Raw genomic sequence first — 21,463 nt, forward strand, 5'->3', positions numbered from 1 at the left:
CTTCCTCTTTTTGTTTGTTAAGCCTCAGATATTATGGCTATTAATAATATCAGAACCTCTTCTCAGTTTACCATAAAACATCTGCTCCCATTTTGTCCACTTTGGTGACAGAGATGTATGGCATGCAACGATGTATTAATAACGCTCTTCTCTTGAATGAGTATCTTGCCTTTGATTCACACTGGTAAATAATCTAATCCATGTGCTGGAATGACAGATACTACTTTGGAATCAGCTATAAGAATATTGGTTGGTATAGCAGGGGGACATTCCTCTGCTCATTTATTTTTCTTTAGTATTAGTGTTACATTGGCTTGTCTCAATGTCTATAATAAATATCTTTTCTCTCAGGAATTTTCAAATAATTTAGTTAAGAGATTTCTAGACATATGTAAAATAATTTCCGTTCAGTCCTGGCCTACATCAATTAGAGCTAAAGCTATATTGTTTAGAGATTTCATATGACTAGTCGGTCACTAAATGTACAGTAAAACCCACATCTTATTCTTACCTTTTATTTTTTAAGCTCTGGGTTTGTTTTGTTGGGGCTTTTTTAGCAGCACAAGTAATATAAACATTGTCTTCAGGTGCCTAATATCATATAATGACTGAGATGAATCAGTTAAAATGTTTTATAAGATTTTTCAACCATACTAAGAGCTTCTGATAATATCAGGTTAAGGGAGAGTCTACTTTCATTAGCTTACATGCTAGAATCTACCTACCTTGTGTATGCTTTCTTAATTAAGCAGAGTTAAACTGAACACACCCATTCCACCGTTGTCCTGCTTCTCTGTTTTAAACAGTTATCTACATCTTCTCCCAGTACTTAATTTTATACTCTAATCCCCATCTGAAAAACTGCACCTCATTCATTTATTTCCTTTGTTTCCAATACTGAAATTGTCAAGTATAACCCTGTGGCTCATTGAGATCCGACGTGAAACACAACTACATTTCCTTCATGTTAGAGGTGTTTGCTTGGGAATTTCTGAGTTTATTGATGTTTACCTAGCCAGTCAATGGGAATTTTTTTCAAATAGTGGTGTATACATGGCAATGAAAATGATAGTGTAATTTACCTCTATTACTTCCTGATATCAGGATTCTGCTGCACTGCAAATTTCATATCTGTTGTTATTATTTGTTTGACAGAATCAAAAACATGCCAGGTGCTTTGCAAAACAGAGAACAAGAAAAATCCCTTTCCAGAAGAGATGACAGCCTGAATAGAAATGGCATAATGGCAGGAGACAAAGGAAGCAGAAAGGGGAAGCAGAACAAGAGTTATAACCATAAGATCATGAGATTGGTTTGGAGGCACAGTGAACGCTATGAGGCATTTTTTTAAAGCGCATAAGGACTGTAGTTGGGATTAGAGAATGGAAATGTAGAAAAGAAGCATGGAAAGGAATGGAGAAGAAGGGAGGAACAGACTGGCAACAGGAGGAAGAGTAAACAGAGGTGTGTGGGAGAGGCCAGAACACACATCTGACAAACTGAGGATTATGACTAATGACAAGAATGAAAGACCACATCTGAAGAGCATGATGATTTCAGGAGGATGGCGAAGCAGGACATGGCGATGCTGCTAGGGAGAGAAGAGCCAGCAAAGCTGCCCTGGAAGCCTGCCCTGGAAGCTCCTCACGCTAACATAACCCTGCTTCCCCATCTTCTTTCTAGCTCCCCTCTTATACATAAAATATGTATATAGAAGAGCAAAGGAGAAGGAGAAGCAGCTAAATAAACTTTTCCAAAGATCCTGCTGGGGAAGAAGTTTAAGCTGGGATGATACAGATTTACTCCTATTGATACCGCTGGTGGTAGCAAGAGGCAGAGAGCATTTTGTTAGTCATACTCCTGCAGATGAATCTATGTGAGTCTTTGCCTCTGCCTACAAATAGGCCTTGTTGAGAAATACTCAGCAAAATTATAATACTCCAGCCAATCTGGGACATCTTAAAATGTCCTTTCATTCTAAAACAGAAAGAAGCAGAAATTATACCACTCACAGTGAAATGGAAACAGGGAAGACGAATATTTTAACAGGGTTTTTTTTAATGCTGAAAATAACCATTTCAGTATTACAGAAAAATGCAAGGGGCATTTTGCTCATCGTAAAAAAAAATTACATTTTATAACTTTTCATTAAAATTTCTGATAAAATTGGGAATTATTTTAATTATGTAGGACTGGTTTTTCTGTTTGGTTTTTTTTTTTTAGAAAATTGGTGTTTTTAGAAGGAAACAGGAAAATTGCCATGTTCCGTCTGTCAGACATTTTAAAATAACCCTGATTTCCAAGGTAAGAATTCTTCAGGAGTAAGAAAGCTGCAAAGTGGCCACTCTAATCTCTTCCTCACTTCCTTCTCCTCTGCTTCTGTGATCAGACGTGTCCAATGATTAGTCTGCAAAGAGCAAAGCCAGTTTCTATGTCTCCCTGAGAAAAGGCATTTTGCCAACTACTTTAAGAATTTTTAACTGGATCTGCTTACAGGAAGTTGGTTATTTTGCTGCAGACTATACCTCCACTTAAATCCTCCTCAAAGCTCTTCCATTTTGCCTGGAAAGGTTTATCAGAAAGCATGCTGGAAAGGCTCAGAACTTTCTGTCTCCAGTGAAACTGTTTCTAAACATAGTTATAGCTTAGCAGATGCACTGGTATGACAGTTGAGAGACTACTGCTGTTAATGAAGTATTCTATTACCTTGGCATATATAGACACTTTTCACTTGGTACTTCTGACTGCAAAGTATTGATGTTTAGGCTATTATAGGTACTTGCGCATTATATTTTTTTTTATAAGTTTTAGAGGACAGAACTGGATAAATTTTTCTTCTCCTTCAGGGTAACACAGCTTTGCATGAGTCATTCATCTTGAGTGTACACCAGAGTGCTATGAAGTTGGTTGTTGTGACACCTTATCAATATGACGCCCATTTTTAGTTTCTTGTAGCAGTGGAATGATTTAAGTATTGTCTCATGGAGACAGTGGCTTCATTTAAGAATATCTTGGTGACTCTGGATAGGATTCAAATAATTTGTCTGAGTGAGGAGGAGACAACTGAAAGTCATGGCTGAAATATTACTGAAAATCCTTAACTGGCTGGATTTGTCCATCATTTGCTTGAAGACTTTGGTAAATGGTGGCTTACTGGATTCTCAAATGCCAGCAATGGCCAGGCACTTTCTTTTCATTTTCTTCAATTTGAACTTTGCTTAAGTTAATTAAGCTCTTGTCATCTCAGGGTACTATTTTAGCAATGAGGTTTGCAATACCTTTTCTGTCAATGTGAAAACTTCGGCTACTAAAGAACATACGAGATATAGAGATATAAACTCAACACTCATCAGTCCTTGAAGAATGATTCCCACCTCAGTAATTTCTCTCCACTGTTATTGAAATAATACTGGGTTTAAATCCTATAGCCACAGTGCCAATTTACCAAAATCTTCCCTGCCTAAATTATTCTTCAATTAAATGTAGCTCAAAGTTTTATAACAATCCACCTGTCATTAAAAAATGGGATTGCAAAGTACTGTCATAGTATACCCACATAATACAGATTTTTTACATATCATTTTTACATATTTGAAAGAACCCCATTAACTCGGTTGCATACAACTTTCTGCAATAAGAGACACAACATAAAGCAATATCAAACCACAGGTAATACTTCTACTAATTTTATTTAGCCAAGCTCCAGATTTTGCATAATTTTGCCACTGCTTCTGGTGTGATAGCAGATATGGAGATTATCCACACCTATCTTTTGATGCTGAGAGAGGATTCAGCTGTGTGGCACCTTACCACCCTCTGCTACCAAAAAAAGAATAGAAAGAAATTTCCACTGGGAAATGTGGCATAACCTCTGGGAAACGCAGTTTGACCTACCTTCTGGGTTCAGACACTGAACTGGATGCATGATTTGGGAAGGGATTTAATACCAGCTACCTCAGTAGCCACAAGGTGTTACAGAAAAAAGATTGAAAAAAACCCAAACTATTATAATGTATCCTGAGACTAAAGGACAGCACGCTTATTTTACCTATATATTATTTTCAAACCTCACCTATACTTTTCCTCACAATCCTTCCCTGATATTGTCTGTCAGCTTTTTCAAGAAGACACTTGGTTGTGCATAAAGTAAGAATAGCTGCACCAACTCAAGCCACAAGCCCACATAGCCCTGTGTACCTGGCTCCTTGGTAGGGGTACAGTCCTGTTATAAGGCCTCCGCTGATCCCTACAGATTAGGGACACCTTCAGCTGTTGACTTCCAGACATCTTCAGGGCTCTATATCCAATATGTACAGTTCAAATGCTTCCCAAATCAGGGTGGTGCACTATGATGAGTAGTCTGAATTTGTCCTATATTCTGTGAATTGACTTCCTTCTTATGTCAGTCTTCTCTCTCTGTCTTGCCCTTCTTTCTCCCGGAGTAGAATGACGAGGGCTGCATGAATTATTCAACATAAGAGTGTATGATGTATTTATACAGTGATATAGCGATACAGTGTATTTATACAGTGATATATATATATATATATATGTTTTCTATTTTGTTTACAGTTTCTTTCTTAATCATCCAAATATCCTGTTTCACATTTTTACTTGATACTGGGTGCTTGACTTGATGTTTTCAGAGAGATGTCTGATGTTAATTCCTTATTTTTTTCTTCTCAAGCAATAGTTAATTTGTAGTCCCTGCCTGTGTGTGTATAGTTAGACTTATTTACCCCTTGTTCAGTTCTTTCTGTTTTATCAGATTTCATCACCCATTCATGGCCAAGGGCATTGAAAATTGTGAAATCATTTTGCAGTTCTTTCCAGGCAGTTCCTTACTGATTTAACTTATAAAAACCATTTTGTATCAAACTTTCTCATCTGACAGTTCTTAGATATCACATTTCCCTTTACTACTAATAAAAGTACTTTTGCTTAAATCCTTTGTTTTATTTCATGCCTCAGTCCAGGAATCTTTGCATGCAGTTAAGTGCCCAACTGCTATAATTCACTTCTATGTTTTTAAGGTTGGGGGAGGGAGGATTTCAAACTATTGTCATTTATGTTTTATTAACTGGAAACCTTAAAAGTAGATTTTAGACCTTCTTATTGCCTTCTGGTTCTGACAGAGTGGTTATACAACCTCCAGAGTGAAAAATTGCTGAGGGCTAGATTCATTAACTGCATCTAGGAATGCCTTTAGCCTCTTAGATGTCCTGTCTCCTTGCAAAAGCTGTAAACCCATATTAGTCATATCCCTCCACACTAAAACAGAAAACCTGGGTATTAAGCAACAACCTCCACCAACTCTTTTATACGGAGCAGGGAACAGTCTGAGTGAACAGAAGAAACATCCAGATGGGGTAAATTAAACCCAGGGAGTGGTGTTCTGATATTGGCATATTTTTCAACACTGCCTTACTCATGGGACTGTAAGGTGCTGTGAGGTAAGACTTTCAGCATCTCTCCCACAGTAGCTGTTTCTCTTGTTGATCCCACTATTTCCTGCAGTGAGCTCTAGAATCAAACTACAATGCTGAGGTCACAATCCCTCTCTTTCTCCCTAGCCTAGTGAATGTTGAACTTTCAGGGTTAGGCAAAAACTGAGGGGACTTTGGGAAGCTGCCCTGTCAGCATGAGCACTCAAAGCTGTGTTTAGCCACTTCTGTTTTAGTGCAAGTCTAAGCTGGGGTCTAAGTTACAGCACCAGTGAAAGCAGTGACCAGAATTTGAATTCCAGCTTTGCAGACCTGTTAAACATGCTTGTCTAAAAAGGACTCACTCTACATAACCCATAACTTATCTTCACTCAAATGGCATTCTTGCCATTCTCCAAAACCTATGCTTGGTCTATACAAGTGTTGTGCCATGACCCATGCTACCATGTGAATACTGAGAGTATGTAAATGTAGACAGGTGAGTAGACCCTATGAGTTATAGGTATTCATAACATACTGGAAATCTTACATAGTGGAAAAAAGGAAGGAGCAACATAAGTGAACCATGACTGACATTTAGTGTTTCTCAAGCCGAGATGTATGCTGAACACTTGAGAGAAAGAACTGAGAGCATATTTATTTATTTATTTATGTTTTAGAAACATCCCCACTTGCCAATATTAAAAAAAAAAACAAAACCAAAAACCAACAAAAACCACACCACACAGTTATGTACTGTGCTTATTTTTCTGTAGTTATAAAAGTAGTTCTATCAAAACATATAGCTATACTAATCTGGCCAGTGACAAAAAGTGAACCACATGCCAGAGGAGGTTTGGGGTGACAAGTTTCCATCTGTTCTGTTACCTCTCAGATGCCTGTAAATCTTTCTCTGAATCAGTAGAACTTTGAGAACTAATAAGCCAAAAATCAAGAGATTCCGCAAACTATCAAATCAATCTTCCATGTGATTTTTTAAAAAATAACATGCTCTGAATGACTGCTATTTTTATTGCTGTCATCTATATCTATGTATCTATATTAATACAGGCTTCTGTCATCTATATCTATATATCTATATTAATACAGGCTAGTTCACACATTTGTAATTAATTTCTTACTTTCTCAGTTTGCTAGATTTATATGTTGGTACAGCCTCTCCAGTGCTTCAGCATTTTTTGTTTTGCTGACATTAACATTAATGGGCTCTAATTTTTAATTGATATTTGCCAATTGATTAAGAATTTCAGGTAGCAATAAAATAAAAGACAATGAACAGAAACTTGGGATTAGGGAAAAATTCATAACAAATCCCAGGTCAGCCTGGCCTTCCTGGTATGTACCACACAGTCACAACTCTTTTTGTATATAATGCCAAAATGGCAAATGAAGTGGATTTTTATGCACCGATGCCAAATAGCATTTAAGCTCTTTTTAGGCCTCATATACTTAGAGACACGAAGGAACTGGTAGAAAGCTCTGGCTTTAAACAAAAACATCTAATTGTGCCAGTTCTGAATTTGTGTGTTCACATCATGTCCTAGAAAAATGCCCCTTCCTTGTTCACAGCCCATGTCACCAGCCCTTTCTAGCTCTTTTCTTTCTATGTAGCACAGGATGGGAGACTTCATTGGGTGTTGGTCACAGGTTTACTTACGAAAAATGTCTTTTTATTTGCGTTTTGAATGTAACTTACATTATTGAAAGACTTGTTTGGTTCAATCTTTTGTTCTAATCCAAAGCCCAGATTTAGGAATTGAGAAATTATTGATTGATTCTTTAGAGAAAAAAAACCAAAACCAACAAAACTCCTCTAGTTCTCTTAAAGAAAAACATTTCCTGTAACATACCTTTGCTCTAAGGTTTCCAAAAGTTTGGGATCTCAACTTGAAACCATTTATGGGAATCTAAGTTTTTGAAACTAATGATTTCTAAACCTCTCAAATACAGGAATTCTCAATTTATTACAAACTAAAGAAATATTAAAAAGGCATCTGTAAAAATAAAAGGAAAAGCCTTAGCTAGTGAATTTTCTGTGGCATTTTAGGGCCTTGATTTATTTTATGCTCGAGTTCTCTCTTTCTTATAAATACATTCACATATGTTTGCGCTTTCACAGAAGAGAATCATAGAATGAGAATAATTTAGTTTGGAAAAGGGTTAGATTGATTCTAACCCTTAACCTAGTACTGCCACGTCCACCACTAAATTATGTCCTTGAGCACCACATCTACATAACTTTTAATACCTCCAGGGATGATGATTCCACCACTTACCTGAGGAAGCCTTTTCAAATGCTTGAGAACCTTTTCCATGAAGAAATTTTTCCCAGTACCCAACCTAAACCTCCTCTGGCACAACTTGAAGCCATTTCATCTTGTCCTACCACTTGTTACCTGGGAGAAGAGATCAGCCTCTCTCACTACAGCCTTTTTTCAGGTAGTTATAGAGAGCAGAAAAGTCCCCCTGAGCCTCCTTTTCCCCAGGCTAAACAACCCCAGCTCCCTCAGCTGCTCCTCCACAGAATTGTCCTCTGGACTCTGAACCAGCTTTGTTGCCTTTCCCTGGATCCACTTCATCTCCTCAGTGTACACATGGTGAGGCGCCAAGAACTGGACACAGTACTCAATGTGTGACGGGCCTCACAAGTGACAGGTGCAGGGGGGCAATCACTGCCCTAGTCCTGCTGGCTACACTATGTTTGATAAAAGCCATGGATGCCACTGGCCTTCTTGGTCACAGGGGCACACGTCTGGCCTGTTGACCAACACCCTCCTATCCTTTTCTGCTGGGCACCTTGCCTGACACTCTGCCCCCAGCCTGTAGTGCTGCACAGGGCTGTTGTGACTGAAGTGCACAACCCAGCACTTTGCCTTGTTGAACCTCATAAAAGCTGGCCTTGGGCAATTAATCCACTCTGTCCAGATCCCTCTGTAGAGCCTTCCTAACCTCCAGCAGATTGACACTCCTGCCCAACTTTGTGTGATCTGCAAAGTGACTGACAGTGCACTCAATTTCCTCATTGAGACCATTGATAAAAGATTAAACAGAACTGGCCCCAACACTGAGCTCTGGGAAATGCCATTAGTAGCTGTCCACCAACAGAATTTAACTCCATTTACCATCACTTTCTGGGCAAGCCACCCAGGTAATTTTTACTCTGCAAACAGCGTCCACACCATGAGCAGACAGTTGCTCCAAGAGAATCCTGGGGGAAATTGTGTCAAAGGCTTTGCTAAAGTCCCAGTAGATAACCATCCACAACCTTTCCCTCCCCCACTAAACTGGTCACCCTGTCATAGAAGGCAATCAGCTTGGTCAAGCGAGACCTGCCTTTCCTAAAACCCCTGCTGGCTGTGCCTGATCCATTGATTGTCTTGCACCTGACATGTGATCTCACTCAAGCTGATCTGCTCCAATACCTTCCCCAGCACTGAGGTCATTTTCTTATAGATGGGTGTCCCATTTGTTAATCCCTAGTCATTTGGGACTCCTCTGGTGAGCCAGAACTGTTGAAAAATGACGGAAAGCGGTTTAGTGAACTCTTCCAGCAGCTCCCTCCATACCCTCAGGTGGATCCCATGCAGGCCCCGTAACACTTAAGTGCACCAAGTGGTGTAGCAGGTCACTGAAAATTTCCCCATGTATTATGGGGGCTTAATTCTGCTCCCTATCCCTGTCTTTCAGCTCAGAGAGCTGGGTACCCAGAGAACAACTAGTCTTACTATTAAATATTGAGACAAAGAAGGCATTACTGTTACTTTCTAGCGTCTTAATAATTACGGTTGACCGAGGCACTACCTCCGACTTTTCCTCATCCTTTGTTGCTATATTCCCCCTTGCACTCAGTCAAGAATGGAAATGCTCCACAGCCTCTTTTTTGTTGCTGATGTGTTTGTAGAAACATTTTATATTATCTTTTATGGCAGTAGTTAAAGTTCTAGTTGGGCTTCAGCCCTTCAAGTATTCCTTCTGCATAACCACATGAGTCTTGCTGAGTGGCCTGCTCCTTCTTCTAAAGGATATAAACTCTTTTTTTTCTGTGGCTTCCAGTCAAAGCTCTCTGTTAAACCAGGCGGTTCTTCACCACCCCCAAAACTTACAGTGGGTGGTAGCAGCCTGTTCCTGTACTTTTAAGATTTCCATTTAAAGCACATCCAGCCTTCCTGTATTCCTTTCCCTTTCAGGACTGCCTCCCAAAGGACTTTGCCAGCCAGGGTCCTAAGTAGGCCAAAATCTGCCCTCCAGAAGGCCAAGATCTGCTGATCCCACTCCTTACTTCTCCAAGAATCATAAACTCTGTTATTTCATGATGGTTGTGCCCAAGAAGCCCTCCTACCATCACATCACCCTAAAATCCTTCTCTGTTCACAAACAACAGGTCCAATAGGGCATCCCCTTTTTGCCAGGAAAGTATCTTCCACACACTCCAGGAACATCCTAGACCATCTTCTCTCTTGTGTTGTATTTCCAGCAGACGTCTGGTAAGTTGAAGCTCCTCATGAGAACAAAAGCCAGTGAATGTGAGACTTCTTCTAGCTGCTTGCAGAATATTTCATCCACCTCTTCATCCTGGCTGGGTGGTCTCTAAGAGATTCCCACGACATATTCCTTGTTGGTCTTTCTTCTGATTCTTACTCGTAAACACTCAAACCTAACATCACCATCATTAAAAATATAGACAATCAAAATACTCCCTAAAATATGGGACTACTCATCCTTGTCTATCCCTTCTGAAGAGTTTTTTGCCATCCATTGCAGCACTCCAGTTGTGTTAGTCTTCCCAACATGTTTCTGTTATGTCAGTTATGTCATAGTTTTCCTGCTGCACCATGGCTTCCAGCTCCTGTTTGTTGCTCATGCTGCCTGCATTGGTGTAGATGAATAGCCAGAGAAGTCTCTCCATGTTAATATTACAAATGAACTTTTAACCAGCGGACAGCAATTCTAATCAAAGCTGAAGTATCAAGGAAAACAAATTGAGATGGTCAGTTTGGAGGCAGGTTCTCTAATAAATACAAGGAGTCGGTTATATGCTTCATTAAATATTTCAGCTAAGTGAAACTTAAGAGAAAATGCATTGTTGTCAACCATAATTAATACCAATTTGGACAAGAATATTTCAAACCCTACTGTAGTAGGTCTTGGTTACTAGAGACAGCAGAAATTTCTTTAGGCAGCTCAAGATATACAGGTTTCTTTATTATAAATTTCTAATTATTTATATTGTCAAGAAGTTGCCAATTAATAGATAAAAATATATGGAATACATTCTTTCTGAAAACTTCATGCTTTAGTGCTTTCTAATGTGTGCTGAAAACACAATTTACAGCTTTGGCTTCTAACGTATAGAAAAAGTAGGCAAGGCCCACTGAAAAAGATAAATGCAGAGTTTAGATGATTCAAATTAAGTTTAAAGCTAGTTAAATGTATTAATATTATTAATCTCAGCCAAATAAAAATGTAGAAATTGTCATACTAGTCCATTTAGAATTATATTTTATCTGTATCGTTATGAAAACTGTACATTCATTTTGATGGTGAATAGAAAATGAAGGATTTAGATATTTGTGTAATCACATTTTAGTTATCACCAGAGCTGTGCATAATTCCTTATTTATAACTAGGCAAAATTCCTGGGCAAAAGCTTAAAAGGTCTTGCTCTAAGTTTACCAGAAATTTTATCTATCTACCCATGGGTGCACACAGATATTCAAGCACACACGCACAAATAGATGTAGAGAAACCTGTCAAAAGGTCTTTGTTTCTTTTCTCAGGAGCTAGAGACATGTTAAGAATAAAATAATTTAAGCAAACCTTTGCCTTTGTGCAATGTCTAAATCAAAATTTCACAGAAACTTTAATGTGTATAAAGATGTAATTTTATGAAATCCAACAAAAACAAACACTGAGAGATGCAACCTGCATTCTTGATTGCCTTTTTGTGTCCATCCTTTGCTTTTATTTTTGCCTTTATTTTCCACCTCCTCACTTCCATGCTTTAGGAGAAGGTTAACAGAGGTGCTGACTAACTGCATTCCCACAAGGGACCTAATAAATAACCTCAAAATTACACAATGTGCATTTTAAAGTAATGAAACAGTCCCTCTGTCACCCTTGAAAATAGCAGGCGCTAGTTTAGCCACTTCCTTCCCTCCAGGCTGCCCTCATATGCATTTTATAGTGAAGTATTCCCCTGGAAAAAAACAACGCACAAGTTCGGAAACTTTTTCTTTTATTGTTTATTTTTTATGATTACTAGATGAAATGGAGTTGGTGAGGTGAATGTAACCAGGATTTAAAAATATCGAGTGCCATTAGGTGACATTAAATGTAATGAAATCTCAAGGTCAACTTAATTTCTTACATCTCCTTATCTCTCTGACACATAGTATTGTATCTCAGTAGCTGCCACCAACAGCTACCATCAGTGTGCTTGGCTAATTGGTAATCAGTCATGTCACTTGGTGTGATCTCATCCAGTCTGACTATTGAACCTGAGTGCAACAACAAAAAAGGAAATTGAAAACTCTTAGCAACTATGTGTTTAGTCCACATATTTTCAGCAGCATTATATGCCTGCAGTTCAAGCTTTCATTTTACCACTCTAATAGGCATGTTTGAATTTGATGGTTTGGGGAGTTATTCATACAAGAATATTCATACAATAATAGTCTGTAGCACTAAAAAGCATGGCATTTGGCTACCAACCAAATAACCCCATCAAATGCTAAAAGATAAGATTTCTTAGCAGTTCAACAGCATTAAGATAGGGAAAAAGCATTTAAATAAAATTCCTACTCATATATCCTTTCTCATCCGTAACCATTTCAGCATGGAGAGTACCCATAATAGCTGAATGAAACCAGAGAGCATCTCATTGCTGGGATGTGATCCAGCAAAGTGCTTAAGTACATCTAGAATATAAAGACATGAATATCCCATCAAAGTTACTATATGACGACCTGCATGATTAAAATTGCACAGAATTGTAGATAGGTGCTTTTCTGGATTAGGGTCTAAGGAACGAAGCACTTAAGATCAGCCTTGTATGTGCTAAAAATATTTACAAACCTTTTTAAGAGATGACATATAAAGGAAAATTACTATCTTGCCTTTGACTGCTAGACACAGGACAACTTCATATGTGCAAGTCCTGCACATTAAGTGATCACTCTATTCCCAAACTAAGCAGTTGTCTGAAATGGCAAGCCTAAAGTGCTAATCTCTGTTACTAATAAACAAAAGTAAATCATGGCAGAAAACTCGTTTATGTGCAGTAATCTCCAAAGGATTAGCATTTCAAGGGATCAGATTTCCTAAACTCCTCTTTCCTGATAACAGCCTCTGCTGTGAGGTGACACACCAATAGGCATAAATTATCTACAGCTGCAGATAAGCAGAGGCCATTTGGGGGTTCGAAGTGCAATATAAATAGATGCAAAACAGTAGGGGAACTGGTGCTCATCGCAAACCTCAGAAGGATTAGCAGTTCAAGCTCTGATTTCCTTGCTGTTTTTAGCTGTGATTTATCATCAGACAGTGCCTGAGCGTCTGTTTTATCTGTGATAATTTAATGGTTTAATGGCAGTCCCTTTATCTGGGGGTCATAATTAAGCTTGTTTGATCAGTTTCCTAACAAGTACCTCCCCTGTATTTTTAGCTATGCCTATTTTTTCTCTGTGTGTAGCAGCATTTTTGCTAATTAGTATTAACAATATTATTGTTAACAATTACTGGTAATGATAACAATCTCTTAAAAGGTTGGCATTTATCTGGAGGAGAAATGCAAGCCAAAAAGGATGGAAGACTTTGAACCTAAATACATTTATAGGAGATTTTAACTGTTGCGTCCCATCACCTCTTTGGTTTGTCAGATTCAAATCAAACTTAAAATACATAACTGAATAAAATAATTTTCAACTGAATTATATTTCTCTGGTGCAAAATTAACATCAACTTTAAAGTAAAGATGACTTTTATCTTACAGTGCAGTTACTGTCCCTCTCTATTTTCCTATTAATAATCTGTTTCTTCCACTCTAATGAGAATTTTTTCAACAAAAGATGAATTTTAAGACCTTATTATGGCAGTTTTAAAACACAGGTGTCATCAAAATGACATTCTAGCTATTAAAATCACTATTAAAAGAAGCAACTAATTATTTTTTAAAAGTACTGAATAGTGGATATTTGAAAGCAAAATTTTCTAAGATTTTATTTTTTAATATAATGCAGTGACAAGCAAACAAATGCATTCAATGTGGTGGTTTGGGCTTTGGGGTTTTTTTTAAAGGAAGATCAAATAAAAAAGAAACAGATTCAGATTGGCCACATTATTTCTTAATTATTGATGTAATTTTCTTAATGAAATACCTTGGAGGCCACAGGGAGATGTGACTTGATTATGTAGTGATATTTAAGGAAACAGAATGACTGGCTATAGAAAGACATCTAAGGAACCTGATCACATGTATATAGAGACAAGAGTTATGGAGTAGTGTCTGTAAAAATCTATGCATATGTGAATTAGCACATCTATATATGTGGGTCTGTATTATATATTTTATGTTATGTACATTTTAGTCAGATGCATAAATGTATGCATTCACAGATTGATTAAAGTTTGTCATTAAAATAGGTCTTATTTAACTTTGAAGAAAAAATTAATAGTGGGACAGAGAATATATATGTCTAACCTAAATGAATTTTTTAGATACTATAATTAATGCAGGAAGACAGGTTCATTAGAAAGTGAGTCATATAAGGTTCATTAGAAAGTGAGTCAGTCCACTTACCTGACTTGCTTGTTTTAGAATTAGATTAATTGTTTTTCTTTCTCCTGGCTATGGATAAACTTCAGGTGATGTGGTTAAGATAGCAGATGGTTTAGGGTTAGATGAGACTATACCCACATGTATCAAAGAAATAGGAGATTAAATTTCAGAATGATAATTCCCAATACTTTCTTATAAAGTTACCTCTCTGTTCTTTTCAAATGGAAGAACTGTTACAGAAGTATTATATATGTGTCTATATATTTCCTGCCTCAGGTAGCAAAAGGCTCACCTGAGAATCCTGAATAAACCAAACTTTTCCTCTGAATATTATCAAATAACCTATAGTAATATTGATTAAATAGGCAAAGACTTGCAGCCAACTGCAAAGAAAAACAAAATGAAAAAACAACACATCTGTTAGTTCTCATCTACTATTAATGCAATTTTACTGACTTTTGCTGAGTTTTGCAGGTGGACCAGAAATGGCCTATGTTCAGCTGTTTGGGTTTGGCAAGCAGGAATTTGATTTTAAGCTTGCTATCTGGCCAAGAATATGGCAGAGGAATTTACTTGGAGTATTACAGACTATAGTCTCGAATTAGCTTTTTTCCACACAAAACTCTTGGTCCAGTTCTTGATGAAATCAATGAGAAACTTTTCCCTGACTGCAGTGGGATCAGAGAGAAGGTGCCAGTGACATTGCAGCTGCAGCTGGCAGTTGCCTGGGAAAGCTGGAATTTTACTGAGCTATGAAACAAGCAAAATGTGTGAAAGATAGAAACGACAAGGTGTAAGGGAGATTGCAACATAACACACTGAAATCCTTACCCGGTATCTGCAGCTAAGGCCAGTGACACTTGTGTGCTGAGCTGGCTCTGGGAGGCCTCGATGAGATAAACCCACACAGTCACTGAGATGTGTGCTTTACACATCCAGCTTCACAGATAACTTTCCAAAACTAATAAGACAGAAACATTCCTGGATGAATATTACTTTTGTTGTTGCCAGTATGTGATGAGTTCAGAAGATTTTTTTCTGCCACTAGAACAAATTGTTGAGGATATATAAAATAGGAATCTTTGCCCAGCTCACAGTGAGAACAGAGACAACATCATGCAGTCACCACTGTGTTATGTTGTTAGTTGCTCACCAGCTAGTGCCAGATATAATATAGTCAAATAAATCTCCAAGAACAAAAACATCATAAACCTTTTGAAGTGCTGAAACCTTTGTTTTAAGTTCAGCAAAGGTTTCAGTGGATCTTACTGTTGTCAGTGTAGAAAACAATAAATATCCTAAATATATCTCATTGTCTTAACTTTGGCTGTTACTTGTCATTACTTGTAGAAATAATGCTCATTCTAAAAAAGAAATCATAGATATTATGAAACAACTGCTCATGTGTCTGAAAACTGAAATAAGCTTTCAGTTAATAATGTAATTTACTGGTTTCTGTCTCTGGATTCATGGTTAGGATTAGAACTGGATTAAATTTGTTGGGTTGATTTTGTGTAGTTCTGCATGAAAATTATCATGGTCTGGTATCATATTCAGCCCCACTGTTCTTCCTGCATTGTAGCTTTAAAAACATGATTTTATTTACTATATGTATATATAAAAATAAACATATTGGTATACACATACATAGATACTGGTATATAAAACCATAAATTCTCACTTTTTCTTTGATGTACAAACAATTTTCAAGAATCTATTTTCACCCACAAACAGGCATGTTATTACTGGAAAACAGTCCCAAATGTGATTTGAATACATCCATCACAAAGATAAATTTTATTTCCACTAGAATATAAATGTAGTTTTCACTAGATTAGATCCAATTATATCTGCATAACAAACAAACTCCATGGTATTTAAGACGTTTTTTATTGTATTATGAAAATTTTGCATAATATGGTCTTCTCATCCAAACCTCAAATTCTGTTTTCAGCTCTTCCACTGATTTACTATTTTATTATAGGAAAGCTCTTTAATCTCTCTGAACTTCAGTTTACGCATTTGAAGTAAATGAGGAGACAAGTGTGATTTAATTGATGTTTATAAAGCTCTTTGAGACCTTGTAATGAAAAACAAGACAGAAGTGATAAATATTCTTAAAGGTACACTTGCTTTCTTTGCTCCAGTTTTTGCCAAAAATCTGTATGTTATTGCTAAATTTAGTATTATCTGTTTTATTAATCCTCTTTTCACAGTCAGAATTCTTCAAAATGTTACACCATTATGTATTTTCATACTCAAATCACCATTAATCCCCAAAAAACAATAAAATACTGTGGGCTCTTGAAAGGCGAGTTTTTCATTAAATATTTCCTGTAATTTCATGATGCTTTTACTAATTCCAAAATCTGCAATTCCATATGCAATGGCAGACTGCTGTATACATATAGAAACCCAGTAGTACATGGCTTAAATGTGTTCAGCAGAGAAATCTATTCAAAATTTGGATGTTAGGGGACAATGAAGTAAGAATGAGCCTAATAATAACATAAATGAGCATCCTGTGATCTGTATAAACAAGAATAAATATTTATATATAAAAAACCTAATATATGTAACAACCTCTCTATGTAAAACAAAGGTTTTTTTCCTTAAAACAAAAGTAATAATCAGGTTGCAATGTTCAAATATGCTTATATCTATTTATGAAGAATAATTATTCAAAGTCACAAGGTGATTGGTAGTGAACTAGAAATATCAATTCAAGCTTTCCTTTGGGTTTGCTGTTCTTCAGAAAAGCAGGACAGGCACTGACATATTTTCAGTTTTGGTCTTTCCATTCTGGAGGGACAGGAAGTATTGGGTCTATTCCAGGCCTATTTTGTATTCTGGAATACATTTTCTCCCATGATAACCTAATTGCATAGCTGCAGAATACCACAGCCGTTTGAGCTAATACCAATACAGTAACTTAAGAACTGACAGATCAGTGAGATCAAGACCTGGTTTCTTCTTCTTATATGTGGTCCATAAAAGCTGCTTCCTTGGGGGAAAAATATGTAAAGTTCTGTAATAATTCTTCAGACCCAGTGGGGGGTCCTAACAAGGTGAGGGGGAGGACATATTAATTCATTTTATGATCAGAGCTTTCTTGGACTTCAAGCAGTAACATGTTGTTAAGGAACATGACACAAAAGATAGCACCATCCACATCTGTATTGCTATTTCCTTGCATTTTCTATTGTGCTGATGGGGGAAGCAATATCTCTCTCAGGGATTGGGAGAGATGACAATTTGGAGAGGGTTATTAATTACCAGTTACTATTCATGGGTTTTCTTTTTAAATGGGCAGGAATATGAGATTTGGATGTGAAATCAAGCTCATATCTCCCAGGCAGCTGTGCTGCACTAGAAATACATAATTTAGAGCACTTCTAACTTCAAGCTCTTTCATGCCATTTTAATGGCTCATTGACAAAATGATGTGGGGGAAGAGTGGAAAAATTAACTCCTCCCAGATAAGAATCAGAAAGGTAGATCATTCCTCTATTCATAACATTGTTCAGGGATACTGTTTTGGGAAAAAAAATAGAAGAAGGAAATTACAAGTTGTAGGTATTAAGTAAAAAAATAAGACACTACAGTTACCTTGGTAGGTGTCAGCTGTATTGTGTAGCACATAAACACATGCTGACCTTTAGTTCCAGAGCAGACTGGAGAAAGTCAGTAGCAGTTGCTCACCTGCTTACAAATCTGAATCTATGACTGGCAAAGAGAATATCTCTATGTGATTTCTGTGACAACTGAAATAATTTTCATGTCTTCCCCACTGCAATTTCAATAGGTAGGTAACAGTTTTCATATTGCAAATCTTCACATTTTGCTGCCAGGATCAGCATGTGAAGCATTATAGTTTACATTTTGGAAAAGAAGCCAGATCCTCAGGGAGAAGTGATGAAACTTCACTCTCATCAAGATTCTTCCCCAAACACAGGAGAACTGATATGCTGCTTTGAAGAACCGTGGTTATAAGTTAAAAGCAGGCCACCACAAAGGGTCAAAAAACCAATGTGCAGAGGCCAAACGCTTGCTGTTACTGAAAGTGGTTATGGCTTTATCAAGGCACAAGGTATCAGTAGAGTTGGCATAAAAACAAAAGATTTCTCATGCTGTGAAAAGAATATAAAGATTAGACTTTACTGTGAAGCCTCCCTGTGTAGTCCTGTGTAAAAACCCAAACAACTCCCTTACAATTCAACTTCAGTTATCTCATTGACCCTTTTCGTATTGGTTGTCTGTCTGCTTTTTTCTGATTTGACAAATACCTCTAGGTAAATACAATTACTTAATTCGTCATAACAGCTTCAGAATCCCCAGGTAGACCTGTTCTTCACCTCCTTTGAATAACTACTGTTTATTGCAAGCAGATAAGTCACTGTTAGTGACATAGGACATTCATTTGAGCCTAAATTTACACTTTTCCATGGCCAAAATAACTCACAAGGAACATCAGAATTCATGTCCATATGCAGTTTATCTGGCATTCATTGACTGAAAAACATAATTGCCTCTGTCCAAAAGGAGGTGATGATAATATTTTTTCACAAAACCTGAAGGTCTCAGAAACTAAATATCTATTGCTTGCCCATATTGGTTCATTGCTTTCTCTACATGTATGTAAGATTGGAGAGTTGTTTTCAGATTCCCAACAGAGTGGAAAAGAATCTAAAATTTTTGAAGTCTGGTGATAAAAAATGGTGATGGTTTGTATTTTGATGTGAAGAAAAAATACTGAAATCTACCAGTTTCTTTAGTTTCTTTTCCAAATGAAACAAGTAGCTAATTCCTATAGAATTAGGAGAAAACCTCATTTTATTGACAGCACTTTCCTCTCCTCTGTAGGAAAGGAATAATTCATACTAAATGGTGTGAGTTGCCTGTGAAGTTCTCTGAAATGGTTTCTCAGGCTGTTGTGGTGCTTAGTTTCCTGTGTTGGTTTAGCAAGCAGCAAACCTTCCCGGAGAGCACTGCGGGGCTGCTTCGGGGAGAGCGGCTGTTCTGCTCGCCAGCAGCCCTTCCGCACGGCCCCGCGCTCATGCTGCGGCCAGCTGGGCTCTGCAACACGGTCATGATAAAGGAGGCGAGAAGGGTCCCTGCATGGGGACCTCAGAGGAACTTCGATTCACATGATGACAAGCCCATTCCCAGAGACAGAGAGGCCACGTGGTCAGGGAGCTTGGGGGTTTTATATGGGACGAGGGGGACGGAGAGAACACATGGACGAATGATCTCGGGGTGCGTGGGCGGTACATGGACGCAGTTGGGGTACTGGAACCAATAGAGAGAACCCGAGGGTGTGGCCAGGACTAGGGACAGGGAAGGGGGACAATGAGGGAAGTAAGAGCAGGAGTGGGGAAATACAGCGCTACAATGCACTTCAGAGGTAATTTTATCATCATAGAGACCATAGTATTAAATATAGGAGAACAAACCTTCTGGTCAGTTTTTAAAGTTAGCGTTGGTGCATATACTGCTGTTAAAATGTAGAAACACTTTTACATTCTTTCTTCCTTTTCCGTATTTGTATTACCACTATTTGATAGCACAACCAAAAATAGAATAAACTTGGTCTGTACTAAAAAAGTTCTATAATTTGAAGAGCATCCAAAGAGATTTGAAGGAGAATGTGGTTTTGGTTGGTCAAAATTCTCCTCCATGTTCTATTGCAATTAATTAGGGATTTTTCATTTAATTTGACTAGGGTAATTCTTCCTCTTGTTTTCAGATGTTGTCACAATAAAAAAAACCCCAAACGTGTCAGAAACGTTTGCTAATATTAGATTCACTTTTAGAAATCTGTGTAGCAACCCCATTCTGCTACTAGTGGACAATTAGAGGAAGGGAAGTAAGTCAGAAATTATCAGATGGAGTGATTCTCAAGGTAATCTTTCTACCAAACAGAAGAGATGATTTTAGAATTTCATTAATGCTCTGCTATTTGTGGACAATTGTCTGTTCAGCTCAAGGAAGTTATAATTCATGACTGCTCTTTCGGTGTTTGTCTTTCCTTCTTAAGAAATTTTGTTGGAGAAAGTCCCGATGAAGGGGAAGGGAAGGGAAGGGAAGGGAAGGGAAGGGAAGGGAAGGGAAGGGAAGGGAAGGGAAGGGAAGGGAAGGGAAGGGAAGGGAAGGGAAGGGTGATTATTTGATCATTTAAAATATCATAGCAGAATCAAATAGCATCAAAATAAAGACACAGATGACTTGTCGAATGGCCTAATTTTTGTAATTACATGATAAGATTCATTCAGAGCCACTGATCTCTTCAGATATGTGTGTAGATCTATTGATCACAAATCTGCCTCACTGTTATAGTAACAGATGCACATTATTAATTTTTGAAAGAATCCACATCCCCTTTTCAGAAAGATCAGAAAAGCTAATTAAGAATGACATGGCATCTTGTGTGGAGGAACTGCACTACCCTTCCCATAAATGGGCAAAAATAATGCCAGAATTCCAGAATCTGTGAAAGAAATACCAGGAAAAATAATTGTACACATCTTTTTTTTTTTTTCCTCTCTGCCATTTCAAGCCAATTTCTTTGCCAGATTACATGTTCAGTGTAACAAGTGCAGCTCTGCAAGCAAATGCATGACACCTGCTAACTGTTCTTCCCTTCTCAAACTTCTCATTTACCAACCTTTGTTAAGTGCTCCAGTGGGTTGACACAGCAAAATTCATGCCAAAAGCTGCTCTCTACAAGAGCACTAATAGCTTAACAGTATGAGCCAGGCTTATTAAACCACATCCTGAACAGTGTCTGGGCTATTTGGAAATATAAATAAATGATGAGTAAAATACAGGAAATCTATGCTCAGAAGAGATTAGTATTCAGATTGTTGGAGTTCAATTACTGCCAGGAGTGTACAATGTACAAAACATAGTATTTGTATATTCATTTTGCAAGATGAAATCTTAGATCTGTTAGGAGACTTGCCTTGGTGAACAATAATGAAGCAAATCAAAGATCATATAACTTCTTCTCTGCTTTTGAGATTTTGGCCTAGCCTGTTATTTTTTTTTTTTTTTACCATACTTAAACCTGTTGAAATGTTTTCATATATGATTCATATGCTTCTTTGGAGATGGCTCCTCCAGACAATTAAATAGCAAGACAAGATTTTATCATAAAAATATTTTTGCTGAATAAACAACAAAATTCCCTAGAGAAGGAACATAGGGGCAACTTTTTCCATAATTTTGGTTATTCAAATGTTGA

At 37.5% G+C, this 21,463-nt stretch overlaps 1 protein-coding gene across 4 annotated transcripts in view; it reads left to right on the forward strand.

Moving 5' to 3' along the window:
* Positions 1-21,463, forward strand: part of EPHA7 (EPH receptor A7) — a 202,450-nt gene that overhangs the window by 160,948 nt on the left and 20,039 nt on the right. For 3 of the 4 annotated variants that reach the window (XM_010403976.3, XM_010404012.3, XM_010403987.3), the window contains one exon: positions 1,156-2,191. The exons of the other annotated variant lie outside the window; for it this stretch is intronic. In XM_010403976.3, coding sequence (XP_010402278.1) covers positions 1,156-1,351 — 196 coding nt within the window. In that variant the 3' untranslated portion in view covers positions 1,352-2,191. Of the gene's footprint in view, positions 1-1,155; positions 2,192-21,463 lie in introns of those variants that run through there. 4 annotated transcript variants of the gene reach the window in all.

The sequence above is a fragment of the Corvus cornix genome, chromosome 3, assembly GCF_000738735.6.
Source record: "Corvus cornix cornix isolate S_Up_H32 chromosome 3, ASM73873v5, whole genome shotgun sequence".
NCBI classification, from domain to species: Eukaryota; Metazoa; Chordata; class Aves; order Passeriformes; family Corvidae; genus Corvus; species Corvus cornix.